The sequence below is a fragment of the Folsomia candida genome, unplaced genomic scaffold (assembly GCF_002217175.1).
Source record: "Folsomia candida strain VU population unplaced genomic scaffold, ASM221717v1 Fcan01_Sc021, whole genome shotgun sequence".
Taxonomy (NCBI): Eukaryota; Metazoa; Arthropoda; class Collembola; order Entomobryomorpha; family Isotomidae; genus Folsomia; species Folsomia candida.
Window position 1 is genome coordinate 217,557 of NW_019091213.1, and position 17,048 is coordinate 234,604.

Here is a 17,048-nt window from a genome sequence, read left to right on the forward strand (position 1 = left end):
TGAAAAGCTTACAGATGTAAGAACAACAATTTGTATGCATGCAATGAAAGTATTTGCATGCTTTATTAAATAACAACGAATATGTAACCAATAACTTTGGCTGGATTTGATGCACCAGCTCCGAATTTGTAATGGGTCATGAAGCAAGCGAATTAACGAATTTGCAGCGGATATAATAATAATAATAACACAGAATTGGAAGGTGACGTCAAGTGGCAAATGGGCATGGGTGAGATGAAAGGAACACATCTGTGTCCCTGCATAAACATTTCCTTCGTCGACCATGATTAGTTTATGAAACCGATTTCCACGAAATGCATACCTCCACGAAGCCAAAGGTGAACGTTGATATAAGTCACTGGCAAGTGTAAACGGATGAACAGAACAAAGCCGACGTTAGAAGTGGTTCAAGGTTGTAGAGCAAATCAGTGTCAACCCTTGTGCTGCAGTTTTTTTTAATTCAGTCGAACCAAACTTGCATGATGTTGCGCCACAGTAATTTATTCATATTAGTCACGGTAAGAGCGTTTGTGAAAATATCTTTGTGCGCACATTTAACGGGATTTTCCCACGACACAGGTGGAAACCCTCGTCGTCTTGCTGTCAGGAAATATTGCATCCACATCAAACACGGTTGGAGATAACGGTCCCTGCAGGAAGGACGGTTTGGTTGGGGACCCAGACGACCCTCGCATCTACTACCGCTGCACTTTTAACCCTTCCAGTAACTCCTTTGACACGGCGTCGTACATCTGTTCCGGCGGACAACGGTTCAACTCTGCCCGTGGCGGTTGTGCTGACGAGAGTGACGCCGTGTCCAACTACACCTGTCTCAAGCAGAACTTGGACACTGATGCGTCCAAGACTTGCTACGAGGAAACCATTTCGGCTCTCACGGAGGAATTGGACGTGTTCATCGATGCTGTGGCTTATCGTGGCTCTCCAGCGAGAAACTTCCACCTCTCCGTCAAGGACATTCACCTCAACATGCGGCAGAACTACCTCACTCTCATCCAGAACACGGGGCAGAATATCTTCCCCCTGATTGTGGCGACGGACAACGACACTCCCGAGCTGGCCGGGGTTGGAGGAGCCTACAAGGTCTACTTCAGAAATGGGACGATGAAGGTGTGCACATTAACTAGTGGTGTGCAGTATGCAAATGAGTCATATTTGACACATTATTGTACTATTTCTTCAGCGAATAGTGCCTGTCAGCTCGGATTTTGAGCTTCACAAATGCCTCAGCCACATGGTTTTGGGCGTTTTCGCCATAGTTGCGCCATACTTTCGTTCCCCAAATTCTCAGAACTGGCAAAATAGTCTCAAGACTCTCGACACCGAAGTGAACAAGGCCTTGTATGCCCTCCCATCCAGCAACCTCCCTCAAAAGGAGGCCGACCACGCCAAAAAACTCCTCAGCATGGTGACCATGTTCATTGCCTCATGTCTCAAACACAATTCCGTCACGCACACAAAGTTCCACACGTTTGCCACTGAGATGGCCCCCTGGATTGACAAGAGCATGCAAATCGCGGCTAAAGCGCACGTATCAGCCACCATCCCAGCCCTCCGCCAGTTGAAAAAGGAGATGGGGGAGGAAGAGTGGCGGAAAGGTACCTAAAACGTGCCCTAATTTTTTCGCGAATTCAAATGAACGGTTGCAAATTTAATTTTCAGTGTACGTTCTCATCCCCACCGTCTGGCCCGTCTCACTCTACAACATCCGGCTCCAAATGTTCCGCAAAGTGATGGACTTTCGGTGAGTACAAGTCCAACCAGGAGCTCGTTTAGTAAATCAATCAAACTGTTCCCCTTATCATAGGCAAATCAAGCAGCAAGTGCTGATTACGGAGGGTGCTCGGAGTGAGGACGATGCTCGGACGACGCTTGGACGGATTGTGGCGGACCGGGCTCTGGCGCAGCTCGTGTTTGGAGGACTGAGGGACGAATCGGCGCGTGATCACTTGTTCTCCTTGTCCACACGACGCGACCTGCTATCTTCCGTGGAGGAGGAGGCTATCGACAAGTGGTGCGGTGGTGAGGACAACTGGACCATCCTCAAGTCCACGTCCAGCCAAGACTCGAGATGCCCCATGACCAAACACTTTGCCACAATGTTGAGACAGTCGCCGTAACAAAATACGCAGTGCAAGATGAGATTGGCTATCTAAATCGTGAATCAATGACAAAGAATCAAAATTATATTGCTTCACGACGACACGTTTTATCTGAAAGTGTGCAGCAATAATTTAATGCTTTATTGATATAAATATTAACTTAATGGTAGAGCATATACAAAAAATATTCTAAAGTCAACGTGAGACTGCTTTGTCCAACATTCGTAATACAATATTCACTTAATTACAAAAGTACATAAATCCTTTGTTAGCTTTTACAGTTATGTCTCGAGTGTTGCATATTTTTTAATAAAATTGAGATGAAATATCTTAAATCTGTCCAACATATCCACCAACTGACTCGTCTCGGGGAGAATCGTTGTTCTGTTGGAAATAAATATTTTTATAACGAAATTTCCAAGTTCATAAGCAAATGACGAACATTTTTTAGATACTTACCTGAAGTGGAAGGTGCCCTCTTTCTGTCCAATCCCCGACCCTGGAACCACACATATTCCGGTTTCTTCGAGTAATTCTAATGCATAAAAGACATCCGGTTCTTGTCCCAATCTTATCGCAGCGTTGATTGCACTTTGCGGGAGTTGGACGTTGGGAAAGGCGTAGAGCGCTCCTTGAACTGGGGAGCAGGACACGAGGGGGATCGAGTTGAACACCTCCGTGACCAGACGAGCCCGTTCTCCCAGACCGTTGAGAATGTTGTCCTTCTCGTAGCGGAAGGCGGCGTAGGAGGGGTCACCAGGTCGCGGTGGGTCCACGGAACATGCAACGGCAGCCTGGCCATAAAAATTAATTTAGTATTCGCGAGAGCAAGGATTGGACCAAAGTAGGAGCTCAAGGGTCTGCTGATGATTAACTTGTGACGGCCAGTTCTGTTACAGAGCTGGGAGAAAATAAAAACTGAAGCTACTAACCTGGCCTAGCACCGTGGGACACAGTTTTGCTGCTGCCGTCGCCAACAGAATGGACTTTACCTCGGGATCCATATTGGTACATTCGAAATATGCTCCTCGCAGACCGCACTCGCAGACAAAACCTGTGACCAGGAGCACTTTATTTAATTAAGTTAATTTACAGCATTGAGTCGAGCAGGTTAAAACAAGTGCTGACCTTTGGAGCAGGAGTAGAATGAGACGAGTTCCACCCCGTTGAAGGGGGCTGGCATTTGGCTCAGAACCTTCTTGAACGAGACGAACTCGGCATCCTCGTACACATTGTCCTGGTAAACCTGCATTCCAATTGGAATTAGTCCTCGTTTAGCCTAGAAACAGACACTAATGGATGGTGACTCACTTCATCAGCCAAGATGACGAGCCTCTCGTCATACGCGAACCGGATGACTTGCTCCATGTTGCTCCTGGTGAGGACTTGGCCTGTGGGGTTGCCTGGATTTATGACTACGATCGCCCTCGGCTCGGCCACCTTTCGCCCCTCCGTCAAGGCGCGTTCCAGCTCCACCCGACTCAAACCCCACCCATCCGACTCGTCCAAGTAGTAATTTATCTGCAGAGGCTCAACACATGTCTCAACTTGCCTCACCATCAAAGAGTCGACTTGTACCATGCATATTACGCACCTTTGCTATATTGTACTCTCCAAGGGTGGCAGAATAGAGGGGATACTCCGGAACTGGCACCAGCACCCCTGACCTTTTCTCCTCCCCCTCAACACCCTTGAACAACTTGAGACAAGACTGGAAGAAGAGATTCACACGTCTTATTTTTTTAAGTCGTAGAGCATTTTGTAGAAAGCTTCTTAATGTTCTTTACCCGAATTCCCTCCGAAGCACCTGCTGTGACCACGATGTTCTCCGGATCGGACGGAATGCCGTCTCTGCGTTCAATGTAGTCTGCAACACACTTTCTGACCACTTCCAGACCTCGCGAGTCAGTGTAAGCACCCACACTTCCTCCTCGGCACTGATCCAAGATTGACCTGGCTTTCAGCTTCACATCGTCGGGGAAATAATGGGTCGTCTCGAGGAGGTTCGGGCACGCCACCAAGGCCAAAACCTGTGAGAGAAGCCACGCATAAATAAAAATCGGAAAGTTGAGATTGGCCGTCTCAACCCACCCCCAGATGCAACCAATTAACTATGGTTGAGAAATAAAAATTAGAGACATTTCTTTATGAAAGTCTCATAAAGAAATGTCTTTAATTATAATTCCTCGACCATAACACAATATGTACGCACACACACCTGTCTCACGAAACTGAGGGGTTTCTGCCCCATGGCGTGGGCGTCCCCCAAGTTGGCTTTGATAACTTGGCGAAAAGGCTTCTTGACTCCGGAGCGTAGCTCTGCCTCGATCTGCATGGCTCTCAGGATGACGGGGCCTCGGGCGGCGTACTCCATGGCCTTGAAGGTCTTGATGTAAGGGTTGCAAGTGGACGTTGTCAGCGTCTTATTTCTAAAGAAGTAGCCTTTGTCCCCGTTGTGGGTCAAAGCCCCCTTCTCCGTGGGACCCACCGCTCGTTCCAACATTGTGGTTTCCTGCACCATGATAAGCACGATGGGTATTTCTAATTCATCAATCTCAGGAGACAGCGAGAGCAACAAGTGAGGCTGAGTTTGTGGAGCATATTCTTTAAATACTTGTTGGAGTTGTGTAAGGTAGCGGAACGAGTAGAGGTCGTTATTAGGGCGAGTGAGTCAATGTGCTTATCAACATCTCCTCGATATGCGAGTTCCACAGGCATGCACAGGAGGATAGTTGATGAGGTGCAAAAATACTTTACTGTATCGGCTGTTGAGCAGGACACAGTTCATGCTTATCGTTGATGACGATGAGGTAAGGAGCCGGTTCCAGGTATGTGCAGAGAAGAGCAATGGTCGGTGTGACCACAAGAAGAACAATGGCACTTGAGAAGGGAAAGCCTTCAACCAGGGAGGAAAGCTGATAAGCCACGTCGGGCTACGTGAGCCCAATCACGCACGCCTCTCCATGCTCAAACTCACTCTCTTCAAAAGGTGTTTTCGAACACGGTTCACCAATTTATTGCATCAGAGTTCGCCAAACGTTGCAACCTCTCCATGCCTATAACTGCTTAGCTGTACCTACTTTTAACCATGTACATAAGCACACATGCAATACTGTATTGCATGTGTGCTTATGTACATGGTTAAAATAATGACACCATAGTATTGCTATACTATGGTGTCATTATTATTCTCGTGCCACAGTAACTCAGGAAAATCCTCAGCAGTGCAAATACTTACACGTTATTTGTACACAGATGCATATACTACTGTGGACAATCTTTGTAAGTCCAGGACAGGTGCTTGGGCGACGACCGAATCGATTGCCCGTTTTGCAGTGAGTGTCAACGATATAACGACCAGAATGATATGACCAGGACCATCATGGGTGACGCGATTCAAGAGCGAGACCCAACAACCCACCCATATTTGATAATATATTGTTTGATTTATTTTTTCCTCCCGCAGCATCATTACATTATTACAATTATTATCATACAACAAAAATGTCTTGATGAATATTATTATTCTTGATTATGTAGCTAGCAGTAGTGTGTGTGTGAAGCTACCTGCTGACAACAACTCGACCCAATTTCATCAGTTCATCAATCTAACCTACTCCCGAACCCTGACTTTATGTATAAATAACTCGTTAATATTTACACACGATTATCTCCTTATACAATATACAAATCACTCGTCAAAATCGTGGTGCAGACAGACAGCATTCTCACCAAGTTCAGTATTACTCGAACGACGGTGGAACGATGCAAAACTGCAGCATCAAATTAATTAATACAAGAATACGACGTCCATACCATGAGTTTTTACAACTTTTTATGAAACACTGAACCCAAAAATACAGCTTTATCGTTAAATATATAAGTAGTTCCTCAAGTATTTATGTAGTTACAATAAAATTGACTTATGACTAATGGAACATCCAGCAAGCACACACTTAATTAATAATCATGCACTCTTAATTAGTACAATTCGTTAATCACCCACATCAGAATTTTGGTATTCTTTTTACATCTTTGATTTAAGGCCCCAAAAAAGTGGTAGAAAATAAATGTCACATCACTTTCGACAGTATTTTTAGCTGGCCCACATTCGATCCCAGTTTTAATTAGCACCACGCAGTACAAATGTGTGTAAGGTTATGTAATTGACATTGGAGCACGAATATATAAATAATCTCTCGTAGGCTTTTTGTAATTGTATTCTGGATGAGAGGGAATTATCGTGGGTGTTTTTTCTTAAATTAAATTATACTAAAAATTATAAACTTATAAACTAGTAACAAACAAAGCTGTCAAAGCAATTAAGCTTGAATTTCATTCAATGGTTTTCCCCGTCTTTCTTTTTCCTGTCTCCAGCTACACTTCCTGTGAGTAAGGTACTGTGTAGCGGTGACACTTAACAAAATGTTAGCGCCTGCCTCCTCTAAATACGTAAACTAACAATAACTCTTAACTAGCTAAAAATAGTTAAATACAATAAACGATCATGTCTACAGAAAATGCATTCATTTACAAATACAAGAGGAGACCCGAAAAAACGACAGATCGAAACCTTATTGACAGTAAATTCAATCATTAATTTGAGTAAGTCTTATATTGGCCAATGGTTCGTCTATTCTGAGCAATTTGCACTTTGCAGACAGAGATGATAACGGTACAACAAAGTAGAGAGAGAGAGATATACGATACGAGAGTAATGAGGACAAAGGTTAGTATCACAGAAGTGCGGGATATTTTCTTAAACAACATAAAAATGCACTCACAAGATTTGACCTCATTCGTTGTACCAAACATAGCATCCACCAAAATTTGGATGGATTTTTTTGAGGAGAATTTTAATCCAGGAAAAAATGGGGCAAAATATTAGACAGAGAAACAGCAAGCAATATCCCGTCCACATAGTCATATAAGCTATATACATCACGTAATATCAGCTCGAAAACTCTAATTTTTAGATTGGATGGCACAAACGCATATATAACACACAGAATAATATTTATATAATCCGGAGAAGAGAATACCCATCTGCCAGAAATAGTCAAAAAAATAAACGCAGAGTAATAAATCTTAAATCCTATGTACACACATCTTGGTCCAAATTAATTATTGAGAAATCATTGTTAAGGTATGAACAACAAAAATGCACAAGATATGTGAGCTCTGGTTGTGTCTCATTCCATGATTTTCTTTATCAGAATCTCACGGTATGGAACGCCTACTTAGATAACGCATAACGGAACCAAACTATAGTCTTAGCAAACAATATTATCCTACAAACAGCAATCGTAACTTGACAAGTAATCCAATTAATCAAGCACCAATTAATTAAAATAATTAACAAAGTTGAGGCAATAACAATTTGAGTATCTATGTATATATTTATCCCTTATCTAGATCAAACAAAATTACGACGACAATGACTCGGGTAAATACACGATAATGAGGAAATCGTTATCATTCTTCGTCTTCACAAAATCTAGAATTAATTATAATATTTGCTCTTTGGGTTTAATGGGAATGCATCATTTACATATCGAGTTATTACGTCATCGTCATCACTTCAACTATTATGTTAAGACTCGAATCACAAATATGCTGGGTATCAATTCGTGAAGTTCTATAGATAATGTGGTAGTACAAGGACAGGGTTAGTAATTACGAGCACGAGTACGAAAGTGGACAAGGTTAAGTAAAAAGTCTCATTTATAATTTATGACATAGTTTTAGGCATTTTTTGCAAAAAAAGTTTGAATGAAATCACGAGCAGAAATATTCGTCTCCTTCGTCTGGATGGGTATCATAATCTGGCTGATAAATGTATTTATAATTGAAAATATAGAGCACGATGACTCCAGTCCAGACTTTTATCTTTGTGTGAAAGGCAAAAGGCGTTGAAATGGATAAATATTAGCAATAAATATTATGATTGATTGGTTGTTGTTAGCTTAATTTGAGTAGATTCTTAATTGACGATTCGCTCTAGTATAACTTGTTATGTATTAGGCTGTAAGGAAGGATATTATACATGATATTTGTGAGAGAGAGAGAGAGTCAAATTGACCGACCGCTTAATATTAGGCTGATTATTCCAATTTTTGTTTTGTCACATGGAGTGGGAAGAAATGGATTAAATTAATGGAACGAGGAATGAGCTGCGACACGGAAGCAGTACTAGCGATGTTTGATTCACGGCCTGTACATGTATTGCCAAGTATTTGGAACGTATTTTTTGGCGATCGTTGTTCTAATCTTTGCGGGTTCTACGTTTCTTGGCCCCACGGGATTTGGCTTCTTCCCACGAATCTGAAATTCATCAATTGATTTGACAATCCGTTGATAAATTCATGAATAATTCTTATTACTCACCACCACCACTCATTTCATCAAAGGCAATGTTGCTCTTTGGCTTTTCCTCTGCCGCCTTCTTTTCTTGAGCCGTCACAACGGCCGGAGGGGCAGAGACTTCATTAGCAACCTCCTCTTCGTCATTTTTAGTGGCAGCCTCAGTGGGAACAACTTTGACCTTAGCCTTCCCACCTCCTGTTGCAGGTGGTGGTGGCTGCACCTTCTTGGTCTTCTCTTCTGCAACAATCTTTTTCTTGTCTGGGCTTGTTTGAGTCGAGTGATTCTGCTTCTCAATTTCCTTTAGAACGTTCATCTCTGCCAACAAGTCTTCGATCTTGGGAGCCTTCACCGGGCTGCCACTGCCAGAGGTCGCATCAATGGGAAGAAAGGATGTCGTGGTTTCCTGTTTACCGCCGGCTTTTTTCCCAGGGCTGGCTGGAGCTTCTTTGGGTTTCTTGGCCTTATCTTTACGAGACACAGCGGGAATCCAATCACCTGTAGATCGATATTAGCGATCAGAAATCATGCAAGCTTTTACATAGATTATGGGTCACGTAATACATAAGAATATGGAATACTGCGTGGGTTCGATTTGTGATGCACCGAAGTTGCAGGGGGCGAAAACCGGGAACAGTTAAAAAAATCCCTCCGGGACCTTTTTTGGCTCCCGTTTCCCGGGACAAAGACAAAAATCGAACCCACGGAATATTGGATAATAAAATATGTTCCTTACCAGACTCAAAGTCTTCTGGCTTGTTGGCTGGATCTTTAACACTCTTTTTGGCGGCTTGAACGACGGGGGGTTTGTTCTCATTGTTCTTATGTCCTTCCGTTTTTCCACCAGCAGACGATGTAGACGGTGCTGGTGCTGGTGCGGCCTTCTTCACTGTCCCATTTGATGGAAGATGTCCATTTGTCTTTGGTTTGGCACTTGTTGCCGCCGATGAGGCTGCAGAGTTCTTGTTTGACTGTTGTTTGGGGTTGTTGGTAGCCCCCGACCGGTGATGTTTGTCTTTGTAGGAGTTGGAGGACTGGAGGACAGCCAGTTGTTCGTAACTAGGTTCGTCGGTTTGTTTGAAGCCTGTGGAAAAATACAAAATAGTCAATTCCTTGGTAAAAATTAAAAATTATTAATTATTAACAGAGCTTTTCAAGGAGTGGTTTTGGAAGGAGGAGGTGCTGAACCAGTTGGGGGAGGAGTTTGTTTTCGACATACCAAAAATGTAGACGAGCACAGCCCCGACGACGAGGATGAAGGGGATGATGAGCTGTGGTTCAACCCCGGCCAAGGAGTCCATGTTCTTCTCTTCTTGGCGGATGGGAGGACGGAGCGAGAGGGGTGGCGATGGAGGAATGTGCCGACTATTTTTTACTAATTAGTTCCTAGTTAGTTGGTGGGGGTTCCTGGATGGCTACGTCGTCGTGGGTTGTCCTACGGCCGGGTGCTGCTGCTGCTTGGAGAACAAGATTTGTCCATATGGCAGAGTTCTCGTGAATTCGTCTTCGTCTTCTGCTCAAGCTGAGTGACTGAAACCGAAACTGACACTCAACTTGACTCGCCGTATGTATGCAAGTCAGCACACGAAGCAGGCTGGCTGGGAGAGAGAGAGCCACTACTGCTACCTGTTGCTCAGCAAGGCAACAACTCCCAGCTTATTTTGCAGTCGTGGACTGTGACCAACCCCACAACTTGTCGACACACCCACAGCACAAGAACAACGGCGTGCCTACCCAACTACAAATTTCGACTCAGGACAACCCTGAATCAGCGGATGGTCATATGATTTTTGGAGTGACGCCATTTGCAAAGATTATGATGGAATCAACGTTACTTAGATACTCAAAGTCTTAAGATACGTTGTCCACAAGAAAAGTGAAGCCATTTTCATGGGTGCCAATTTATTACCAACAACGCTGACTCATCAGCATTAATTATGCGGAATTAATTTAATTGATATGAAATGAGGGGATGACCATGAGATTTTTTAGCTCAGATTTAAGTATCATACTGCCTCCATTTAAGTAGCATCAGCAATTCAGCACTATTTCATGAATTCTGCATGAAAGTATGCATGTATAGCGCATGCAGACTTTTATTCATGACCTGAAATTCATGAAACTGATGAAACCTGTCGAAATAATGTAGACTTTCGTCAAAAAATTGATTGCAGAGGTTAGGAAATGTATTACATATATTTAGGAAATTCTTAATAAAAAATGAAACAACGTAAATAAGTATATACGCCAGCTTGTAAAGTCAATCCTTCAGCAAATAATCTGCAAGAAATGTCACGTTGTTAAAAAATATGTCCAGCAATAAACAAAATATTAAGATAACATAACAGTTAGCATAACACACCCGTCGTTCCGACTCACGGGCACATACGAAGAAGACGAGAGCATATTTACAGGGCGAGTTCGACACGCCACCCTCAACCGACGCCATGTCCTCTGCAGCCATTCATTAACAAAATAATGCCAAATTTAATCATAACATCAGCCCAAATGGGAGAATCAGATAATTATATGCACATGTGTAATGTGAAAGTCACCTGTGTGTTTGATACAGTCCTTGATGGCATCGTGGCGTGCTGGCCACTTTTCCTGAGGTGTCTCTTGCCTGATATCATCGAATATCCGTTTGGGATCCAAGTTGTCAGCCTCCGTCATCTGCATGCACAATTAATTTTGGTTCAAACTACTTGAAATTAACAATCCTACCTACAAGCTCTTTTCACATATTGGACTTACATAATGCAACTCGGTCAAATAGCATTTGCTGAAGCACTAGGGGAATATGAGAATAAGATTTTGAGTACAGATATTCATTCAACATTTAACGCACTGTTCGTAAATGTGAGTACCTTGTCCTCGTAGTTGACCTTGACCAAGTCCTCCTCCTTTGGGGGGAAATTCTCCATTCGAAAACCAATCAAGTCGATGCAGTCCTTGGTGATGTTCTCCGACATGGATTTTGGGAGGAAACGAGACCCTGCGCAACCTCTACCTCCGTTTCGAGGTACAGACTCTGTGACCCCTGCCTCGGACCCTTCAGTGGCTGCCTTGTAATTTCCCCTCGGACCAGACATTGGCGGCGACCCCGTTTTCATCCGTTCCGTGCTGGTGCTCATCATCATCTTCATCTGCGTGGTCGCCAACAGTGACATGGAGCCCATTTTTGTCCCGTTCTTGAGTTCAAAGAGCAGCATCCTCTCCGTGGTCGTGGTGCTACTTTGACCCGGTCGATTATCACCAATGCCTCCTCTGCTCGTAGACGTGATGGACGAGTTGATTCCTCTCGTGGTGCTGACGGTCATTCCTATTGACACGCCCCAAAATCCCACAACAAGTGCTCCCACCGATGTTAACTTCATTGTCGACACAATCAAAGTTTGAAGATCTAGTAAAATATTGGAAACCCACTGACTGAGACTTGTTTGAGTTGAAACTAACAGAGCCAAATTGGTCGATAACTATGAATCTTGCAGTAATGTACGTATATATGCTAGCAAAATATTTAGATGAGCACGCATATTTATTTATTTCCACACTTGCGTACGTATTTTGAAGCATTACTTACTACAGTATTTTTCCAAGCATATATAAATATCCATTGCTATATTTCCGTTTCAGCATTCGCGAATTCGTGTGTTCCAATTTTATATGTACATATCCGCAAGAAGAATCCCAATTAACTAAATAATTAGCTTCAACATTTCACTACATAATAAAAAGTTTATTTGTACCCATACAAATTAACCGTGCTCATTAGCGTTAATAAATTATATTTGTGTACAAAATAAAAGTCCACCATACAAAATATTGTCGTAACGAGCAGACAGCATTTTTGCATATATTGTTGTCCAGTTGAACAATATTTGTAGCCCAGTTAATGGAGTTGGGAGAATCTGGCTGATCCGATGCACCCAAATAAAACGAGATGCTGTGCATGATGCGAGGCAAAGGTTATCATCTTCGCAGTAGCTGGTCAATATTTTACTAATTTAGCACTACGATATGACTGACACTCTGCAGAATTGCATTGATGAGCTTCATCCCGATTAACTTTAATTAGCCCCCATCGAGCTACTTGCTCCTCTCAAGAGTCTCAAAAACAGGACGAGAGCAAAATCATAATAATAACATGTCATACGAATATTACCTCGTATTACCAACTCAACTCTACTACTGACTGAGTAATCTCGAGATTCTCAAGTCTACTCGTGGCACTCGTTTGACGGCTCACAGACAAGGCAAGCACTTAGGATTAGCAAAAATGAAGAAGTCAGACTGGATTCTCTTGTTGTGTACCCTTTTCGTGGGGGTCAGGGCCAACTGGCTCAGTGACCAGAAAAATGACAAGGGGGGAGAGTCGGACAGTAGCAGTGATGAGAGTTCGGAGGCGTTCACTCCGTTCAGGTGGGTCAGCAGCAGATTCGAACGACTGCTAATTGTAGTTTAGTTTTAAGGAATTAAACTAAGAATTAAATTAAGTGTAGTTTAGTTTAATTCCTCCATTATTTTCTAGCGTCATCACGGGACGGATTCGAGACTCCTCAGACGAACAGGACAGGTCGCCACTTCGTCATCACGTCGACTTGGAGGTCTGTCAGTGCATGTTTTGTCTTCCTTGAGCCCAGCCGTTGACGATTTTCAACTTGCAGGCAATGTTTCCTGCCCTTGGTCCCGACGAGGACCTCATGGCCACGTCGGGTGAGCATTATCACAACCTTTGGGCCTCCCACCCACCACCTCGACCTTCGGAAGCGGTGGAGCAGGACGATGAGAATGATGACTTGGTAGTCCCAGACTTTTCCAACCTCTACGCCCAGCTCCCAAGTAGGTCCTCCAACTCGGAACATTGCTATTTAGTTCTTGACCTCGTACACTGCTCACTGGGCGCGACTGTTTGTTTCTCTGCTGCAGGGATAGGCGAAAACCAGCTTGGTGACCAACAACCCTGGTGGCAGATGCTGTATCCACCTCAGGAGTGGTGGAAGGGGTGAGGTTTACTACTAACTAAATAAGAAGGCATACGCATTTAAACATTTCTAGACAAATTATTATTGTGCAAATATTGATAATCTGACCATTGTTGCACAGGTCGAACGTCTGCATCAAGCGAGAAGAGACGGAGGAGAGCTCCACTTCAGGTGGAGAAGCGATTCCCGGACAAACCTCGTCCTCCGACATGACGAGGAGAAGGGGCGGAGGTGTCAACAGAGAGGTGAATTACTAGGATATTCCAACGCACATTTATGTAAATGGGGTTGCACAGTAATTGAGCTTTTATGGATAATCAAATCAAATTCAGCACGCCTTCCACATGCAGTTCTCCTCTTGCGAGAACTTGGACACTCGCTACGCTTGCACAACACGTCTCTACGGACCTCTCATCATAAAAACTATTAGCACCGTTTACGAGTGTTGCAATGGGTATGCGTTGGACTCGGCCAAATCTGGGTGCACACGAGGTAGCGGCAACGACATACAACACTGCCCAATAATATCACAAAATATTTTCATGCAGCTGCACAATTTTCAGGCCATCACAAGAATATTGTCGAGACGATTGAGCAACTCGGAGGGTCGGAATTTCTCCGCCTCGTCCGCAGCGTCACCGGTTTGGAGGAGAGGCTGACCGGAAGAGGGGAGAATCTCACCATTTTCATGCCTAACAACGACGCGGTGCTTCGTTCCTCCTCGAACCACTTCCTTCCGCTTTCCACGTCCCCCCACCCACGTCGACTCCCCCGCAACATTCTACGTCACCCTAACAATGTCCCAGCCGGGAGGAATGTGAGACGTCGTCCCACTGACAACAATGAAATGTATCCTGTCCCCTTCGACGAACTGGGTGCAGCACAAGAGGTCACCTTTGATGACGACGATTTGTTCGTTGTCAAAAAGCTGGACAGCAACATGGTGTTGGAGCCTTCGGAGCCTGAGACGTCTTTGGCAGACACGCTGCTCAACCATTTCGTCTCCGGCGTGCTGAGCACGGACGATTTTGTGGATGAGAAGGTCATTTACAGTGAAAAGAGTGGGGGAGGAGGTGGTGAGAATTCTGCACGTGGTGGAGTCCTGCGCCTCAACACGTGGTCAGTGGGAGCAGAAACGGTGAGAACTGTAAACTGTGCTCGGCTTATCTCTTCCAACAATCGCTGCACGAATGGGATGTTGCACGTGGTGGATAAACTTATCACTCCGGTTGTCCAAAGTATTTACGACGTCCTGTCCACTCGGTCCGAGCTATCAGTCTGGAACTCGCGTGAGCATTCAATCCATTAGCTTACGTTTTCACCACTGATGTGTAATTTATATGCATAGTGGTGATCTCTTCCAAGGAAATATCCGCCCTAATTCGTGACAAGAACCAGCACTTGACCTTATTTGCGCCCACAAACGCTGCTCTGGACAAAGTTGGGCCTGCACTTATGATTAAACTACGGAACGGAGACTCCTGTCTCAAGCGTGAGAATGTTATGATGATAAAATGACTATGAATGAACGACTCGGAATAAAATAGAACCTTACGTCCGTACATTCAGGGATTCTGTCCCGACATCTCGTACCCATCACCTTCTGCGCCAGCATCATCCACGCGACGGGCCAGGTGAGGACGATTGAGCACGACCTGCTCGACGTGGAACGCGCCCCGGGAGACAAACTCTTCATCAACGGATCTCAAATCATTGTCCGAGACATTGTTACCACGAACGGTGTGGTGCACATCATTGACGCTGTTCTGCTCTCCAACAACGGTACATGGCCTGGCAATACTGATTAGCACATGTATACATATAAGCCTTAGAAAAAGATAACCCTGCATCTCTCTGTTTGTGTGCAGATAAGCCGATGAGTGAGGTTCTCTCTGAGCAGGAAGGATTCCGCTCCTTTTCACAAGAAATTCGGAGGCTGGGGCTTATCTCAGAATTTGATGGTTGCAACAATGTGACCCTCTTCGTCCCAAGTGACACGGCTTTTGCTGCACTGTCTCCGGAGATTCGCAATAATGATGAGGTGATGAGGGCGACAAGCAGTTTGACATTTTTTTACGTACTTTAAATAATTATTTTTACACGTGATTCATATTTCCAGAAACTACGAAATGTGCTCAGATATCATGTCGCATCACCGGAAATTCGAGCGTGTCACTTTTCCCACCAAGAACTCCTCCCCAGTGCTTTGCTAACCAATGTTTCGTCAATTCGGATCAATCTGTACTCCTCCGTATGCAAATTATGACAAGTTAAATATAACTCATGCACTCGCAATACCCGCACTGAAATAAAATCCGCTGTCCAGTTTCCCCTTGGCTCGGACGTGACGACGACTGCATCTTGCGCTGTCCTGACGAGGACCAACATTGTTGGATGTGGAGGTGTGGCCCACTCGATTGACCGCGTCCTCTCCCCGACCTCGCTCACCCTCGACATTGTTGCCAGTCTCAAGGCAAACTCGAATTTCTCCATTTTTAGCCGACTCCTTTCCGTAAGTTGTAAACTACCTCACGTGATGATAACTTCATATCGTTGGTTCCTCACACACTACCTTACACACGATAGGAAAATGAAGAATTGTTCCGTACTCTGCGGTCTAAAACATCATTTCACACCCTGTTCGTCCCCAGCGACGCCGCGTTCCAAGCCCTTCCCCAGCAGCAGCTTGCATTAATTTTGAACAATCGTGACGAGGCGGCTCGTGTCCTCAAGCGGCACATCACTTCTGGTAACAATTAATTGACACGATAAAAATCCTTGGAATTCTTCAAATATAACTTGACCGTTGCTGCTGCTATGTTAGACTCGCTTTGCTGCGCTGGTGTGCCAACACGCCTCTACTTTGTGTACAAGAGGGTTGCCACCCTGGGCGAAATCAACGTTCCCGTCTACCGCGATCCAAGAGGCCAGGTTGTGTTTGGAAATGGGCTCGTCACTACCTGTGACCTGATCGCTTCAAATGGAATCATTCACACGGTGGATAAGGTGCACCTTATGCATATATGAATTATTGTTGTAATTTGTATAGGCAATGTTCATGTCCGCAACAGGTGATGGTCAGACCAACCTTACCGACGCCTGAACCAGATCGCAGCATGAGCAGAAGCAGCCCCACGACGCTCGGAGGACGAGACAGCCTGGACGTGGAGCTTTTCTTTTTAAGACTTTAGACTATTCATTGATTTGTCTGTTCAAAAGATGGAAATAGTGGTCGTGTTTAACCTTACATAATAAAGAGAAGATTAATAAGAGACTCGAATACATCGTGCATTCATTCTTCACAAGAGGAGGAAGCGAGTACTGTATAAGAAACCGGTTGGGCGTGGGAATTACATATGAGATGTCGGTACTCATCCTCAGTAAGCTCGTAATCTGTCATTCACCATCACCTGGGTCAATTGTGCAATAAAATGGCAGAAACGGAAGTATGGCAAAGACAATGACAATGGCAGAATTATTCGACTTTCTCCCGTCGTTGATCTGATAAGGCTGATGTTAACCAAGCTCAAGAAATGTTTTCTTCTGTGCATGAGCTGCGTGGGTCGAGTTTGCCCCGACT

The 17,048-nt window shown here is 44.3% G+C and overlaps 5 protein-coding genes across 5 annotated transcripts; 2 read left to right on the forward strand and 3 right to left on the reverse strand.

Moving 5' to 3' along the window:
- The first annotated feature begins 332 nt into the window (after positions 1 to 332).
- LOC110858514 lies at positions 333 to 2,455 on the forward strand. Its single transcript, XM_022107329.2, has 5 exons — positions 333 to 518; positions 580 to 1,128; positions 1,202 to 1,616; positions 1,681 to 1,762; positions 1,826 to 2,455. Exons 1-5 carry the CDS (start codon positions 480 to 482, stop codon positions 2,136 to 2,138), a joined length of 1,398 nt encoding a protein of 465 aa, XP_021963021.1. The 5' UTR covers positions 333 to 479; the 3' UTR covers positions 2,139 to 2,455.
- Positions 2,233 to 4,973, reverse strand: LOC110858513 (alanine aminotransferase 1). Its single transcript, XM_022107328.2, has 8 exons — positions 4,339 to 4,973; positions 3,908 to 4,150; positions 3,715 to 3,831; positions 3,432 to 3,641; positions 3,249 to 3,366; positions 3,053 to 3,174; positions 2,580 to 2,914; positions 2,233 to 2,504 (listed from the first exon to the last, which is right to left on the reverse strand). The coding sequence occupies exons 1-8, from the start codon at positions 4,639 to 4,641 to the stop codon at positions 2,402 to 2,404; spliced, it is 1,551 nt and encodes a 516-aa protein (XP_021963020.1). The 5' UTR covers positions 4,642 to 4,973; the 3' UTR covers positions 2,233 to 2,401.
- Positions 4,974 to 5,544: 571 nt separating this feature from the next.
- LOC110858329 (nucleolar and coiled-body phosphoprotein 1) lies at positions 5,545 to 10,041 on the reverse strand. Its single transcript, XM_022107059.2, has 4 exons — positions 9,703 to 10,041; positions 9,220 to 9,567; positions 8,508 to 8,981; positions 5,545 to 8,444 (listed from the first exon to the last, which is right to left on the reverse strand). The coding sequence occupies exons 1-4, from the start codon at positions 9,782 to 9,784 to the stop codon at positions 8,386 to 8,388; spliced, it is 963 nt and encodes a 320-aa protein (XP_021962751.1). The 5' UTR covers positions 9,785 to 10,041; the 3' UTR covers positions 5,545 to 8,385.
- Positions 10,042 to 10,651: 610 nt separating this feature from the next.
- LOC110858618 lies at positions 10,652 to 12,036 on the reverse strand. The gene is made up of 5 exons (XM_022107442.2): positions 11,351 to 12,036; positions 11,238 to 11,273; positions 11,039 to 11,156; positions 10,846 to 10,937; positions 10,652 to 10,763 (listed from the first exon to the last, which is right to left on the reverse strand). Exons 1-5 carry the CDS (start codon positions 11,858 to 11,860, stop codon positions 10,752 to 10,754), a joined length of 768 nt encoding a protein of 255 aa, XP_021963134.1. The 5' UTR covers positions 11,861 to 12,036; the 3' UTR covers positions 10,652 to 10,751.
- A 567-nt stretch (positions 12,037 to 12,603) lies between these two features.
- LOC110858381 (periostin) lies at positions 12,604 to 16,742 on the forward strand. Its single transcript, XM_022107146.2, has 15 exons — positions 12,604 to 12,905; positions 13,015 to 13,090; positions 13,151 to 13,325; positions 13,413 to 13,488; positions 13,590 to 13,713; positions 13,801 to 13,960; positions 14,032 to 14,757; positions 14,817 to 14,960; positions 15,038 to 15,250; positions 15,337 to 15,509; positions 15,588 to 15,719; positions 15,795 to 15,980; positions 16,055 to 16,217; positions 16,293 to 16,474; positions 16,540 to 16,742. Exons 1-15 carry the CDS (start codon positions 12,763 to 12,765, stop codon positions 16,657 to 16,659), a joined length of 2,793 nt encoding a protein of 930 aa, XP_021962838.1. The 5' UTR covers positions 12,604 to 12,762; the 3' UTR covers positions 16,660 to 16,742.
- The last annotated feature ends 306 nt before the right edge of the window (positions 16,743 to 17,048 follow it).